This window comes from Zingiber officinale, chromosome 6B, assembly GCF_018446385.1.
Source record: "Zingiber officinale cultivar Zhangliang chromosome 6B, Zo_v1.1, whole genome shotgun sequence".
Lineage (NCBI taxonomy): Eukaryota > Viridiplantae > Streptophyta > Magnoliopsida > Zingiberales > Zingiberaceae > Zingiber > Zingiber officinale.
The window spans coordinates 6,475,202-6,490,342 of record NC_055996.1 but is presented as its reverse complement, the minus strand read 5'-3'; the positions used below and the strand labels follow the sequence as shown (position 1 = coordinate 6,490,342).

General features: G+C 38.0%; 1 protein-coding gene across 1 annotated transcript; it reads left to right on the top strand.

The window, feature by feature from the left end:
- The first annotated feature begins 2,665 nt into the window (after positions 1-2,665).
- Positions 2,666-3,496, top strand: LOC121990718 (uncharacterized protein ycf23-like). The gene is made up of 5 exons (XM_042544799.1): positions 2,666-2,749; positions 2,829-2,888; positions 2,980-3,069; positions 3,147-3,254; positions 3,329-3,496. The coding sequence occupies exons 1-5, from the start codon at positions 2,666-2,668 to the stop codon at positions 3,494-3,496; spliced, it is 510 nt and encodes a 169-aa protein (XP_042400733.1).
- The last annotated feature ends 11,645 nt before the right edge of the window (positions 3,497-15,141 follow it).

The window sequence follows — 15,141 nt, the reverse complement described above, 5'->3', positions numbered from 1 at the left end:
CTTTGTTTTACAACGCTTTTAGTGAAAAGCGTTGTCTATGGTATTTACTTTTTACTAAAGACAACGGTTTTTAATGAAGTGTTGTCTTTAGTGTTGTTGTTTATGGTCAAAGACAACATTTTTTTAAAAAACGTTTTTTAAAGTGTTGTGTATGTTTCCCCTAAACTCACTTAAAATAAATTCGCAGCCCTCGCTTTGCTAAACTCTAAACCCTCAACGCGCGCGCGCCTTCTCCTCACCACTCCTCTCCACGAGTTCTCCTCTCCACTCCTCTCCACGAGTGCCTTCTCCTCTCCTTCTCCTCTCCACGAGTGCCTTCTCCTCTCCACTCCTCTCCACGAGCGCCTTCTCCTCTCCACGAGTGCCTTCTCCTCTCCACTCCTCTCCACGAGCGCCTTCTCCTCTCCACGAGCGCCTTCTCCTCTCCTTGCCGCGTGATCTCCTCTGAACCCTAATCTCGACCCAAACTCCTCACGCAAAACTCCTCACGCCGGCCCAACTCCTCCAAGTCGACCCAAACCCTCAGTCTCTTCCGCTTCCTCCTCTTTCTCCCTCTCCTCCGCCTCCCCCTTCTCCTTCGCTCCCACCGCCGCTGGCGCCGCCTCATCTTCCGCCACTGGTTTCTCCCTAGGCGCTTCTTCCTCCGCCGGTTCCTCCCCATCTCTCTTCGGCCTCTCAACCTTTGGCTCCTCATCGGCCGCATCCTCAGCCTTTTCTACCTCCAGTCTTTTCTCGACGTCTGCTCCATCTTCCGCCGCTTCTACCTTCAGTCTTTTCCCGCCATCTGCTCCATCCTCCGCCTCTACTACCTCTAGTCTTTTCTCGCCATCTGCTCCATCCTCCGCCTCTACTACCCCCGGTCTCTTTTCCTCACAGGCGGTCTCTTCTCCCAAACCCATCCCTTTTCCCTCAGCATCCGCCGCACCTACCGCTTCCTCAAGCCCTAATTTTGGTTTTGGATTGGGGGCTTCGACTCCCAACTTCGGCTTCGGTTCGTCTTCCACTGCTGCCTCTCCGTTGTTTGGTACTTCCGCTTCCCCTCCGGCGCCGGCCTTGTCCTCGGCTCAGACACTGTTTGCTTCGTCAGCTAGTGCCGCACCTTCGGTGCCTTCGTTTGCTACGTCCTCATCTCCCCCCGCCTTTTCTGTGCCGACGACGTCTGCTCCAGCTCCATCCTTCGTATCCCCGTTTCCTGCCTCCTCCTCTGCGTCCCCTCTATTCTCTTCTTCTGCTACCGCTACCTCCTCTCCTGCCATCACCAGCATTTCGACCTCTCCTTTCTCCTTTGGAAGTGGCAGTTCCTTTGCTCCGAGTTCGTTCGATGTCGTGTCGTCTGGTAGTACTACTTCTGTTTTGTGAATGATGATGTTTTAATTTGTGACAACCATCCATCTGGATTATTGGTGTTATCTGATCGTTAACTTGACGTTGCTCTCTGTGTTTAACCTTGTTGTAATTGATTTTTTGTTAGGATATGTCAGTGGTTGGTGTTCCAGACTGCTTGCTCGACTAAGGTTACTCGTCGCTTTGGAATTGCTATGGCCACTTGGGTAGAGAAGGTCGGGGCTCAAGGGGCCTCTGTTGTTGTGAAGGGTGTTTGCTACGACAATCCGATTGGGTTCACTCGGGCTGTAGGATTTCCAGGGTCTTATTTACACAGTTGCTAAGATCATGAATCGTTAGTGCGGCGGCTGGTTAATAATTTACTGGTTAACCAACTAAGCTCTGTATAAGATTTAACTGTACCTGGGCTATTCAAATAAACTATCTCAATATCGACGAATATTAGCGTTAGAAGAAAGGAACAAAGCTTAAATGCTGTTTAGCAGCAGTTTAGTAATTTAGAGATTGATCATATGGAAACTAATCCAATTCAGAAATGTTCATATATACAAAAAAAGAGTAAAGTAATTAAGCAGTCGCCGGAACTTTCTTGGGCCACAGCGAACGATATCAAAGAAAAGGCTGGAGGTTAAATATATTTGCATTAACAAAAAAAAACACTTTTCTTTGTCAATTTGTGTTGAATTTAGGCCATTAAACGAAAGTATTTTCTTCAACTATATATGATATACAAATTAAAAGTTGATATTACTTATTCCAAACAGTCTGGTAGTATGGTTTCATGGTAAATTACTTCTCCTTTGAAAGTATGATGATGTTTTGTGAATGATGATGTTTTGGAAAAATTGTCACTTAGGTGAAAGGATGTTTTCTGGATTAATATGCAAGTACAAAGCACTGTATTATATGTTATTCTGTAAAGTTCTGTCAGTGTAAATTATCTAGTTTCTTTATCTAGCTTTTGTTCCACTATTGGGTTTGTTTTTCTAATAATTACTCGTGCAACAAAATACTGAGCAAGAAGCTGTAGATCTTATAATCAGGTAAAGTAGAAAAAGTTAACTACTTCATTATGCTTTCATCTTAGTATTTGTATATTTGATTTGTCTTCTTTGAACCAGCTTCAAGTCAAAAAGCCAGATCCTCTAGATAGCTGTTAAAAATAAGGTATTATTTGGTTTGTCAGTGATCTTAATATTTGGTAATATTTGGTCTTTGATGCTCACGACAGAGTTCCAACGCTGCATGATTACCTTGTTCAAGCAGATTGCTCGCTGCCTCAGTAGCTCGCATTTTCAGAGTTCCACAGCTCTTCTTTCTTATGATGATCTTGTTCTTGCATATTTGTGTTTCCTCTGTGGACCCTTTGGCATTTCCTTCTGCAGTGGAAGCAGGTGCCCAAATGGTTAGGATGCGATGAACTTGACTGGTTTCGATCGGATTGTCTGTCATACCAAACATTAAAATCCTTGTGCTAAATGCAGGTGGAAATTGGAAATTATGATTCTTTCTACGAGATGGGAATTCAGTTTTCCCCTGAACAGGTATATGAATCATGATCGTACTTTTCCTTGCAGTTCCTCGAGTATTTTCAGCTATTTCTATCTCGTCACTATTCTGTGGTGCCATTGTCAGATTCTAAAGCTCACTAGAGAAACTAGAAGGATTCTTCCATCCATTACACTGTCTGTAACCGTGCCACACATGCTTAGTCTCCCTGATCAGGTAGCTCATTTATTTCCTCGTAAACTGAGATTTGTCACTAACACAATCTCTCGTTGTTTTTTGTTCAATTTAAAAAGGTGAAGCTAGCAGAGTTGCTGGAACAGGAAGGTGCTGATATAATCCAAACTGAAGGAGGGAAATACTCAAGTCCATCAAAACCTGGTGTCCTTGGTTTGATCGAGAAGGTAACAACAGTACGAATAAGAAATCTTAGCACACTTGTGATGGAAATGTGATATTTTTCCTCTTTAAAATGTAGGCCACACCAACGCTAGCAGCTGCATACTCCATTTCCCGAGCAGTTCAGATTCCAGTTATGTGCTCATCTGGATTAAGCGCTGTCACTGCACCTATGGCTTTAACAGCAGGAGCAGCTGGTGTGGTATGCGTTCTTTTGCTTTCTAATCTAATCATTATCTGCTACTAGTGAAAGAAATATAGACTCTTTCAGATTCTCTTGTGTTCTTGATTATCTGCTACTACTTCATTGTCAGAAGTAGTTGAACACTAACACTTGGACGCCAACATTTTTGAGTTGGCGCCTAGATTTGACCATCTAACAGACACGGCTAAAGGATCAACTTCTATGAACACCCTTAATAACTTATACAGATATTTGTGAACAATTAGGTTGGTGGCTATCATTTATCCTCCCTTTTTGTTGTTTTTTCCATGTACCCAATGCAGCTTTCATTTCAAAGGTTCCAAGCTGATGAACAAGGATGGGTGGACACAATCAAGTTAGTGCGATTTGGAGGAGCTGTCAGGATTAGTACCATGGATTGGCTTGGGCAATCTCAATATTTGCGTCAAACTGTCTTCTGGCCTTCCCTATCATCTGCAGATTCTGAGGTATACTATGCACATTTACCGTGAATTTTCCTTATTGAGCTTGGGCTAGTGACGGTTACGAATGTATTTTATTTCAAGAACCGTATAAGCAAGTGTTCGTGCATCTAGTTTTATAACAATGCACTTCGTATCTTTGATCTAAAAAGCTTCTGAAACAAGTCATCTTCTCCAAGCATGCCCTGGTCAACATGCTAGTCACCTACTGGAGTCATTTCCTCGATGGCACGGATGAATACCTGAAATCCATCCTCTACTCCACCATTCTTTGCCACTCCTCAAGCCGAAACAACTGCAAAGGTAGAGTCAACATCAAGTATTACATTGTGCCCGGCTACAAGAAGACCGGGGCCGCAAAATCCAATAAAGACAGGTCAAACATCAAGTAGCATTTTGTAACTTATTCCTCTTAGGTTATATGCTTGGTTAATATATATGCTTAGAACTTGTAAAGACAGGTCAAACATTAATATGCTTGGTTAATATATCCATCTACAGCACTCCTTTTCTACTCCCCTGCTTTGTTCCTTTCTGTTTGATCTTTTGTCTACTTCTCTAACCGGGCTTCTAGCTACCCCTTTTGTGTTTCTGGTTTCTCTCTTTTGAATCTTTATGGACAGATCGAGCAGAATATTCGTGCTTGGCAGTGTAGATCGAACTGCATATGCGAAAGGCATCAGAATCAAGGAAGGGAGCGGAGGGTTTCCCAAAGTTCCTTTGATTTCTCCAATTCTCCTCATGGCAGGTTTATCAATCTGCCCCTTTCTCTTCTACTTGTTCCGTAATTTCTGTGTAAAAGGTTTAATGAATTATTTCCGATTTTTTAAGATTTAAATTTTATGTTGTATATATATCACAATTTTTTTTTTGAAAGCAACGGATAGGGAGATCCACCGGTAATATGTATCCTACTATATATCCAGTTATGAATTGATCATTGCTTTTGTAATGTGTTCCTCCTCAGTTTATTGAAAATTGAAATTGCCGTCTATGGGTGAATTATGTATGTCGACGAGCTTATATATCGCATGGTTATTGTGCAATGCCACAGAGATTTATCTCTTTGGAGCCTGCATCACTTCTTTGAAGCTTCTGAATGGTAAGGACCTGCTCTTTGTTCAATCTGATATGTTGTGTTTTTAATGGACATAAACAGATCAGGTTCTGATAGTTCTTGTTCATTGTTATCTCTTCACATCTTTTATAATTTCTTTCTGATGTAGCTCAGCATCTAAATTTCAGGGATTAGCACAGAACTAATGCCAATTTTTTTATTTTGATGCAGTGTTTAAAGAGCTTGAGTAGAAGTTGGCCCTAAAGAAAACTTGTCAGTTACGATATAAACACACTTACGGTATGAATTACATGTATATATAACATTGACATATTATTTAGTACGAGATTTACATGTATGAAAGTTTTCATACAAAATTTCTTGATTGCCTACAACCCCAGGTGTGCTGATGACAAGTTGAAGAAGATGGCTCTAAGAGTGATAGCTGAAAGCCTTTCAGAAGAAGAGATTGCTGGACTTAAAGAAGCAATTCCATGCGATGGACACCAACAACAGCGGTTAGTCAATGATGAGGTTTTGTAAAACTTGTGTGTTTGAAAAATTATTGTCATGAAGTTAAGGATAACTTGTATGATACAAATTTAATTTGTGGATCAATATGTATACATTTTGTTTGTATAATATAAAGTTTTATTTATTTGTTAAATAGTCTTATTATAAAAATGATTGTGGTTGTGGATATTCAATTATATGTAAATTTTGAGTATTTTTATAATTTTTGCTATTAAGAAAAACACTATTTTTTATAAATTTAAAAAGACAACGTTTTTAAGTAATAAAAGACAACGCTTAAAAAACAATGTCTTTGAGACCAACCACAACGCTTTTAAAGCGTTGTCTTTGATATGTGCATTTTTACAACAGCATCTTTAACAACGCTTTTTAAGAACGAATAGACAACGCTTAAAAAGCGTTGTCTTTGTGACCAACCACAACGCTTTTAAAGCGTTGTCTTTGATATGTGCATTTTTACAACAGCATCTATAACAACGCTTTTTAAGAACGAAAAGACAACGCTTAAAAAGCGTTGTCTTTGTGACCAACCACAACGCTTTTAAAGCGTTGTCTTTGATATGACTTTCTACAACACCATCTACAACATCACTTTTTAAGTACATACGACAACGCCAAAAAAGCGTTGTTGTTTAGCTTTTTTCTTGTAGTGACTAGATGAGCTAACACTGTTCGTACATAACGACAGTAAACAGAACACTAATAAACTAGATATGTCAACACTGCTCCCACTAGGACAAACACTAGTGCAGCAGCCAATATTATCCCTATTAACCTGGATTCATTTGGGATAATCTCAGATGGGGCATCTTCAGGATTCTCCATCAAATCCATTTCTGGATCTTCCTCGAACATTTCCTAGTCCTTTTTAGACTCTTCAGGCTCTTCTTCACTCATATGGTGAAGCAGTTCCTCACACAATTCTGAATATGTGACGCGTCCTTCATGACGTCCCCATACATAGTCTACTATTACCCTAGGATACTCTAGCAATGATTGCATTAATGTCCATATCCTATAACTGTCCAGGACTGGAAACTCTTCTTGCTCAAGTTTCCAAAATAGTCTATCAAGCCGTCTAACATGTCCGTCGACTCTATAAGCGGACTTATACTCTATCTCCTGAATCTCCTCTCGGAGTTGGTTTCGCCACACTTCACGACGAGTTAATGTGGTAATAGTCTGTGCCATCTGAAAAATTGAATTTAAATAAGTTAGTACAAAACCGACTAACCAGTACAAAACCAGTTTAATTCAATTTATACAGGCATAAAACCATCATTATAAATCAAGAAAAATAAATCTTCTCGATTTTTATGAGTCTAAATCGACTGACCTATTGGACCGGTCAATCAGGAGTCCGGATCTCTAAACTTAATCTATTGTCCTCATTAGATCTAATTTAATTGGGCAGAGATTTCTGACCTATGTTCTGTTATTGTTTAAGCCCATTTGAATCAATCTCAGACTTATTGATCAAACTCAGGTCCGTTTGATTCGTCCAATTGTCCATTGGATTAAGTCGGACCTATTAGAACAAATCTAATTTTTTTATGATCAAAACTGACATAACAGAACTAATCCGGTCATATTTGATTAACCTAACTTCTGTAATCAAGATCATCCTAATTAATTCAATAATAAACTGAGCCGGTTAAACCAACAAATAATTTGAATTAGCTTTAGGTATCATTGAATCAAACTGGTCTGCTTAAATCAACTAATAATTTAAACCAGACTTGAGTTTGATCGGACAAGCTGATTTGGTTCCATTTTCAATAAATTGAATAATAAATTAATTAAATATTTATTTATTTATTAATTAAATACATATGGATTTAATTAATCAATAAATATATCTAATTAATTTAAACCAACTGCTCAGTCTGTTATTTCTTAAAAAGAAAACTTTTCAAAAAAAAAATAATAATAACATTTCGAATTTTTATTTCATCAAAACGTTTCAGTAGTTTTTTTACTGTGTTTCGTCAAACGGTACTGTTCATTCCTTCTTCAATCGGTTCATTAATCGATTAAGTTAATTTTTTTTTTCTTCAATCGATTCATGAATCGATTCATTAACTGTGGATTTTATTCAACCGATTGTTGAATCGATTAAATACATGCACTGTGCTGTCAAAAAAAAATTACACTGTTCATATTTTTGAATTTCTCTTCAATCGATCCATGAATCGATTGAAGAACTCCATACAATTTTGAATCGATTGGTTAATCAATTCAATTGATGAACATTGTTCACTGTTCATCTTCTTCTTTGCGACAGAAGAAGAAAAAACGCAAGTTTTTCCACGTCAATTTTTATGCTTTCAAATTTATGCTCTGATACCATTGTTAGTTCTTTTGAGAACATGAAACAAAACGAAATCAAAGCGGTAACCACTCACAATGATCTTCTAAAGAAATCGTTGAAGAACTGCCGGAGAAGTCACTGCTACTGTCGCCAAGAAGATCACGACTCAAAACCTCCTCGAACTTTTCCACGAATCAAATCCCAGTCTCTGGACGTTCTCTGATCACCTCACAACTTCGCTTGCCCCTCTTTGATTACCTTCGCATCACTTTCTATTGCGATCCTCTCTAATCTTCTCAAAGACTTGGACACACCTTTATAAGAAGACTAAGGAAGAAGAAGGAGAAAGGACGCCCCTTCGTCTCCTAATTGACGTTTGCAGCAGTTTGCAACAACGAGATGTTTGTAGCAACGAGAGAGACGAACCCCTTCGTCTCCCCAACAACGTGATCACAGTAGATTCTGAGAAGTGCTGCTTCAGGGTCTTTTGGATGGCACTGTCTGTTGCTTCGTCAAGAACCAAAATCTTGCTCTTTTTCAGGATCGCCCTACCCAAACAGAGAAGCTGGCGCTGGCGCTGGCCACGCTCTAGTTTTCTCCATTTTCAACGACTGCATCAGGATGAGTTTTAAGATCACAAGGCAAAGGCATGAAAGGAAGGCTCTTTACCTTCATAGTCGATGGAGCAAAGTGACAAGTCGTCACCTTCCATATATCTTCGTCTTTCTACTCCTCAAGTGGGTCAATGTTGCCACAAATGGTTCCCTCAAACATGGTCGGGTCTTGTGGGATCTTGCCCAATCTCGGTCTTAGATCGTGAAGTCCTAACATCTAGATGTCTATATTAGATTATTTTCTACTATGATATATATATATATATATATATAGAGGATTGTTATGCTACGGACTATTTCCTACGGATTGTTACGGACTTGTCATGTCATTTTATTTTTAATTTTTTAAATGCAACTTTTTCTTTTTTCTCTTCGTTCTCGCTGCTCACTGTGCTCACCACGCCTCCTCGCGCGCCCGCCACACGCCCTGCCACCGGCCATCTGCCCACCGCCGGCGGCCTCCGGCCGCCTGGACCCACCCATACTATAGACCAGAAGGTGAACCCGTCGGGGATAACGTCCGGAATCCGGCCGCTATCGCGACGTACTGGACGCTCGCGACTGAACGCGATCGTGCCAGATTCCGGCAAGATCGCGGCCGGATTCCGGCGCGATCGTGGCCGGAATCTGGCGCGATCACGTCCAGTCGCGATCGCGTCCGGAATCCGACTGCGATCCCGCCGGATTCCGGTCGCGATGGCGTCCAAAATCTGGCACGATCGCGGCCGGATTCCGGACGAGATCACACCAGATTCCCGCCACGATCGCGCCGGAATCCGGCTGCGATCTCGTCCAGTCGGCAGCGTCCAGTCGCACGATCGCGTCCATTCGGCAGCGTCCGACTGTCTGGAGTCCGGCCGACGATCGCGGCGACGAGGTGCGATGAGCGTTTCGTTAAAAAAATTAAGAAAGAGAAGATATTGTATTAAAAAAAATAAAATAATATGATGTGGCAGTTGGTCCGTAACAATCCGCAGGATAGAGTCCGTAGTATAACAAATCTGTATATATATATATATATATATATATATATATATATATATATATATATATATTGATTTTAATATAAAAGGGTCTAATATGATGATTGTTTAGTTAAAAGACAATTAAAATTATGGGGTTTTATTTTAAATAGAATCCCTCTTCTCTCGCTTTTATAAAAGTAATTATTCAAAATGAGTTGTCAAAAGAATAGTGATTAGAAGTTATTGTAACTCCCAAGAGAAGCTACCGTAAGATAACTTCTCATCGTAGATAAAATATATAAAGGATATATCTTTTATTATCAAAGATATCAAGAACATAAAAGATAGAGACAAGAGAAAGAGGAAATAAATTCTGGAAAAAAAGACAGAGAGAAGAGATAGAGGAAGCAAGTTTCATATATCTAGAATCTTATATATTATATATTCAGGTATATTTTTCTCATTATTTCATAATATTAAATATTGTGAAAATTATTATATCCAAGTTCCTTTTTTGTATGTTAAAATTTTGCTATCTCTAATATTGGTATTAGAGTCAAATTTTATGAATATTATGATTTTCTATCAGTTAATTTCCTAAATGAATTATCGTTGTTTAGGAATTCCATATACATGGTTTCTAATATTTCATTACATTTTAGAAATGTTAATTTCATTTCTTTACACTGTTCATATGATGTTTTGTAAACATGAACACTGATGAATATGCATAAATAGAGTCGAAACAGTGCATGCATGAATGTTTAGTTGTTAATTCAATCCTGTATATTGTTCATTCTGATAAGACATAATTTACGAATGCATAATTTATATTATTAAAACCCCATTACCTTTAATTTAAATTGATTAGTGTTTTAATATTAAAGAGTTTTATTGAAATTGTATGTTTTAATTTGGGATTATATATTATGAATTCGGGGTTTGTTAATCACTAATGTGATCAACTCTGTAGAATTTATGATTCTAATATTAAATAATTATACATGAAATAATATGAATGATACATATTTTGGATTAATTAAATTTCATTGTTATAAAGCATATAATGATCACCCAAAGATGACATGCATGTTATTTTAAGTATGGATGTTAGCCCATTAAAATATGTTCATTTAGCATCATTGTCATTATAATCATGCATTTGAGTATCACCCAAAGATGAACTTAAATACATTATTAAAGTTGATCTAAAATTGATCCATTAAATCTACTTGAAGTATTAATGCATGAGTTTGTATAAATATTTACAGCTCTCAATAATATGTTTACATTTGAAATTAATGGAATGATTAAGTTCAATGACTTGAATTATGTTGACTAATCTGAACAAATCAGTTTCAACTGGGTGTATGGATTTTGATATGACATTGGTAATGGAACAAAGACTCATAGCCATTACAGAGACTAGTACAAAAGCTATCAAGACTCTTTATGAGGCTTGGGTGCGGTCTAATGGGCTGAGTTTGAACTTAATGAAGATGATTGAAAATGTCAAGCCATCTATGCCCAAGATCGACAATGCAAGGGAATTTATTAAATTAATTAAGGAATACTCACAATTAGAGATTACTGATAAATCTATTATGGGAACCTTTGAGTGAGTTGACGACTAAAAACTTTAATTGGTCTAAGCTCATTCATGATCTTGTGACAAGTATGACAAATCTAGCAGCAAAGTTGAAGTTGATGGAAATGGATGTGAGTGAGTCATTCCTAGTACAGTTTATCATCAACTCATTTCCTTCTAAGTTTGGACAGTTCCAGGTGAATTACAATACTATTATCGAGAAATAGAACTTTGAAGAAATCAAGGCTATGTTGGTTCAGGAGGAAGAGAGGTTGAAGAAAATAAGAGACCACTCCATCCATTTGTCCACTTATGACAGAGTCGATAGCAACATGGCTAAACCAGGCAAGAAGGGTAAAAATAAAGTCAAGCTCTTATGAAAGTTAAAGAAAGTGGAGTCCATAAAGAAAAGAAGTGTTATTTTTGTAACAAAAGTGGTCACTTCAAAAAGGACTGTCTAAAAAAAAGAGTTGGTTCGAAAAGAAAGGTAAATAGATGGTTTATATTGTTTTAATCTTGATGTTAATTTTGTTGAATCTCTGTTTTATGTTAAACACATAACTGATAGTAAACACAATGCACATAATGAGAATTTTGCTTATTTGTGACATTAAGGATTAGGTCATATATCCCAAGAAAGAATAATGAGGTTAATGAAAAGTGAAATATTACCTCAATTGGATTTTGATGATTGAGACATATGTTTGAATTGTATTAAGGGAAAGTGAACCAAATATATATCAAGAAATCCAACCACAAGAAGCAGTCAACCACTTAAAATTATACACACTGATATTTGTGTCCTTTTGACGCTCCATCTTGGAGCGGTGAAAAATATTTTATCACCTTTATTGATGACTTCTCATGTTATTATTATTTATACTTATTGCATGAAAAATCTCAAGCAACGAACATCCTTGAGGTGTTTGTTGATGAGGTTGAAAGGCAGTTGGATAGAAAAGTGCAAGTTATAAGATCCGATAGAAGTGGTGAATATTATGGAAAATATAATGAGAATGGACAATGTCCAAGTCCATTTGCAAAATTCCTTCAAAGTTGAGGCATATGTGCACGATATACTATGCCTGGTACACCGCAATAGAATAGTGTAGCTGAAAGGCGTAATCATACTCTTATGGACATGGTTAGGAGTATATTAATTTATAGTATTGTACCTTTTCATTGTGGATGCATGCATTAAAGACTGCTGCATATCTGCTTAATAGAGTTCCTAGCAAAGCAGTTCCTAAGACTCCTTATGAATTGTGGATGGGAATGAAATCTAGTTTGAGGTGTTGGATCGTGATGCACGTGAGAGAGGGGGACTCTTCTTTTCATTTTTTAAAAACACAAGTACGCAGTGGAAAACAAGAAATTCGAAGATAAGAAAATACAAGAAGAACACAAGTAGTTTTTACTTGATTCGGAGCCTTCGACGACTCCTACTCCAAGGCCTAGGTCCCGCGGATCTATCGATGGGCAATCCACTAAAACCCTCTTCTAGTATCCCTGAAAGAAAGAATTGAGTACAAGAAAAGTTAGGCCAAGTGCAACACCCTGCACTTGTCCTTTTATAGTAATTATGTACAAAAAGAAATCTTACCAACACTTCAATGATAGAAATGACAACGCTTTGTGTTGATGACTGTCTGTCGGGCGTGATCGGAACTCCTCAGAGTAGTCATTGGGCTCAGTAGCTTCTCAGTAGAGTCGCAACAGGAACCGGGAGCAGTTGAAGGCTCAAATGTGCGCGCAGTAGCTCGTATGTCGTTGTTGATCAAGTGCCTACTCGAGACTGCCTTATAAAGGACTTGGAGGGTGCCTCCCATAAGCATAGAAGGCGCCTTCAATAAGGCAAACTCGATCCCAAGCAAACTGACACTTATCTGCGACCGATTTCAAAAATTATCCTGCTGAGGGTGCCTTCCATAGCCATGGAAGGCGCCTTCTATGAACAGTTCTGAGGCACCTTCCATAGCCATGGAAAGCACCCTCGGGTACTGTTCACCTAGGGATGTAAATGAACCAAATGGTTCGCGAGCTATTCGGAGCTCGATTTGGTAAAAAGCTCGTTCGAGTTAGTTCGGTTATCTTATCGAGCTGAGCTCGAGCTCGATTTCGAGCTTGACAGTTTTATCGAGCTGAGCTCGAGCTTAAGGATATTCGGCTTGTGAGCTCGCGAACATGTTCGTTTATAGGTTCGCGAGCTAAAAAAACGAGCCTTAAACCGAGCCAAAAAATGAGCTCTAAAATGAGCCAAAAAAAAGAGCTCTAAAACCAGCTTTAAAATGAGCCAAAAAAATGAGCTCTAAAATGAGCCAAAAACGAGCTCTAAACGAGCCCGAGCTCGCTTAACGAGTTAGGCTCGTTAACTTTGATTATCGAGCTAATAACGAGTCGAGCTCGAACTGTTCACGAGCTTGATAATTCTAAAATGAGCCGAGCTCGAGCCTTGTGATAAAAGCTTGATTCGAGCTCGAGCCCGAATATAACTTAAACGAGCCGAGCTCGAGCCTAATACTGTTCGGCTCGGTTTGGCTCGTTTACATCCTTATGTTCACCCGAAGGCAGCTTTGCTTCTTTGCTTGCTTTCTTACCCTACAGCAAATGTGTTAGTCCAAATACCCCGCAAGACAAGTGTTAGCACAAATATAATAAATAGAGTAATTAGTTCCTGTCCTCGCAAGACTAGGAACTAGTGAAGGTCTCAGTTTAGGGATCCCAAATGGACCTAAATTGGACCGACGCCTACTGCCCCTCAACTGGGATGCGTCCTCACAGTCACTCTCCTCAGTGACTTACCTTTACTTACCTTTTGCCAGACATTCGGTCAGCCCGTCGACTAGTCTGGACTTTGTGTCAGATATCCGATCGACCCGTTGACCTAGCTAGACTTCGTGTCATCTATCCAATCGGCCTGTCGACCTAGCTGGACTTCGTGCCAGCTATCCGATCGACCCATCAATCTAGCTAGACTTCGTGTCAGCTATCCGATCAGCCCGTTGACCTAGCTGGACTTCGTACCAGTTATCCGGTCGGTCCCTTGACCTAGATGAATTTCTCCTGCACACTTAGTCAGATTGTTAGATTACAATGAACCTAACTTAACTTACTTTGTCATTCATCAAAAACTGAGTTAGACCGTTAGTGCTAACTGCACCAACAATCTCCTCCTTTTTGATGCAATGACAATCTGGGTTAAGTAAAAAAATGTGCAAAAATAACTAGACCAATGAGATGATTTTGATTTAGCCTGAGTTTGATTTTACTAACTTAATCCACCTAACCCTCCCCCTTTGGCATTTATCAAAAAATAATAAGCATAGACAAGTTTGGGAGAATTGGCTAACGGAAGGAAAATTTTAACAACAGAAAAATTTCAGGGTTACTGAGGAAATTAAACTTACAAAAATAAGTTAACAAGTTGTTCAAAAATAAAGATTTTCAATAAAGAAGTTTAAAAAGGATTTTCAAATATGTCTTAAATCTTCATGTCAGAATTTCAAAAAATAAAGTTGAAATGATTTTCAACGTCGCATAATTTTCAAAATTTATTATCTTTTCATTAGATTTCCAAAAGATATAAAATTTGAAAATGCTAGACCAGAGTTAGAAACTTAAAGAAACAACATTTTCAAAAAGTTTGGAAAATATTTTGAAAATTGAATTTTGAAAACATTTTAATATAACTTTCAAAACATTTTGAAAAACATTTTCAAAAATTGAATTTTGAAAAAGATATAAGGGATGTTTTCAAAAATGTCTTTTCAAAAATTTAAGGTTTTCAAAAATAAGATGATAAAATTTTAAGTAAGAAAATCTTTTGAAGACGAAAAGTTTAAAGATAGCAGTAAATCCTTTAAAAATTTGAAGCAGGTTTTAAAAATAATTTTGCAAAATATGCAAGCAGTTTGCAAAATATAAAATATTAATGCTCTCCTGAAACAATATTTTAAAATAAAGCTTTTGAAAATATTTGCCAAAAAACATTTAAAGTAAGATTTTTAAAGTATTTTTTTTTAGAAAATTTAGGTAGGATTTTCAAAATAGATTTTAAAGAGAAATTTGATAAGGAATAATTAAAAAAAATTCTAAGGAATTTTAAAAAAAACTTAAGGAAATAATTTTCTAAAAAATTTGATCCTCTCCCAGAATTT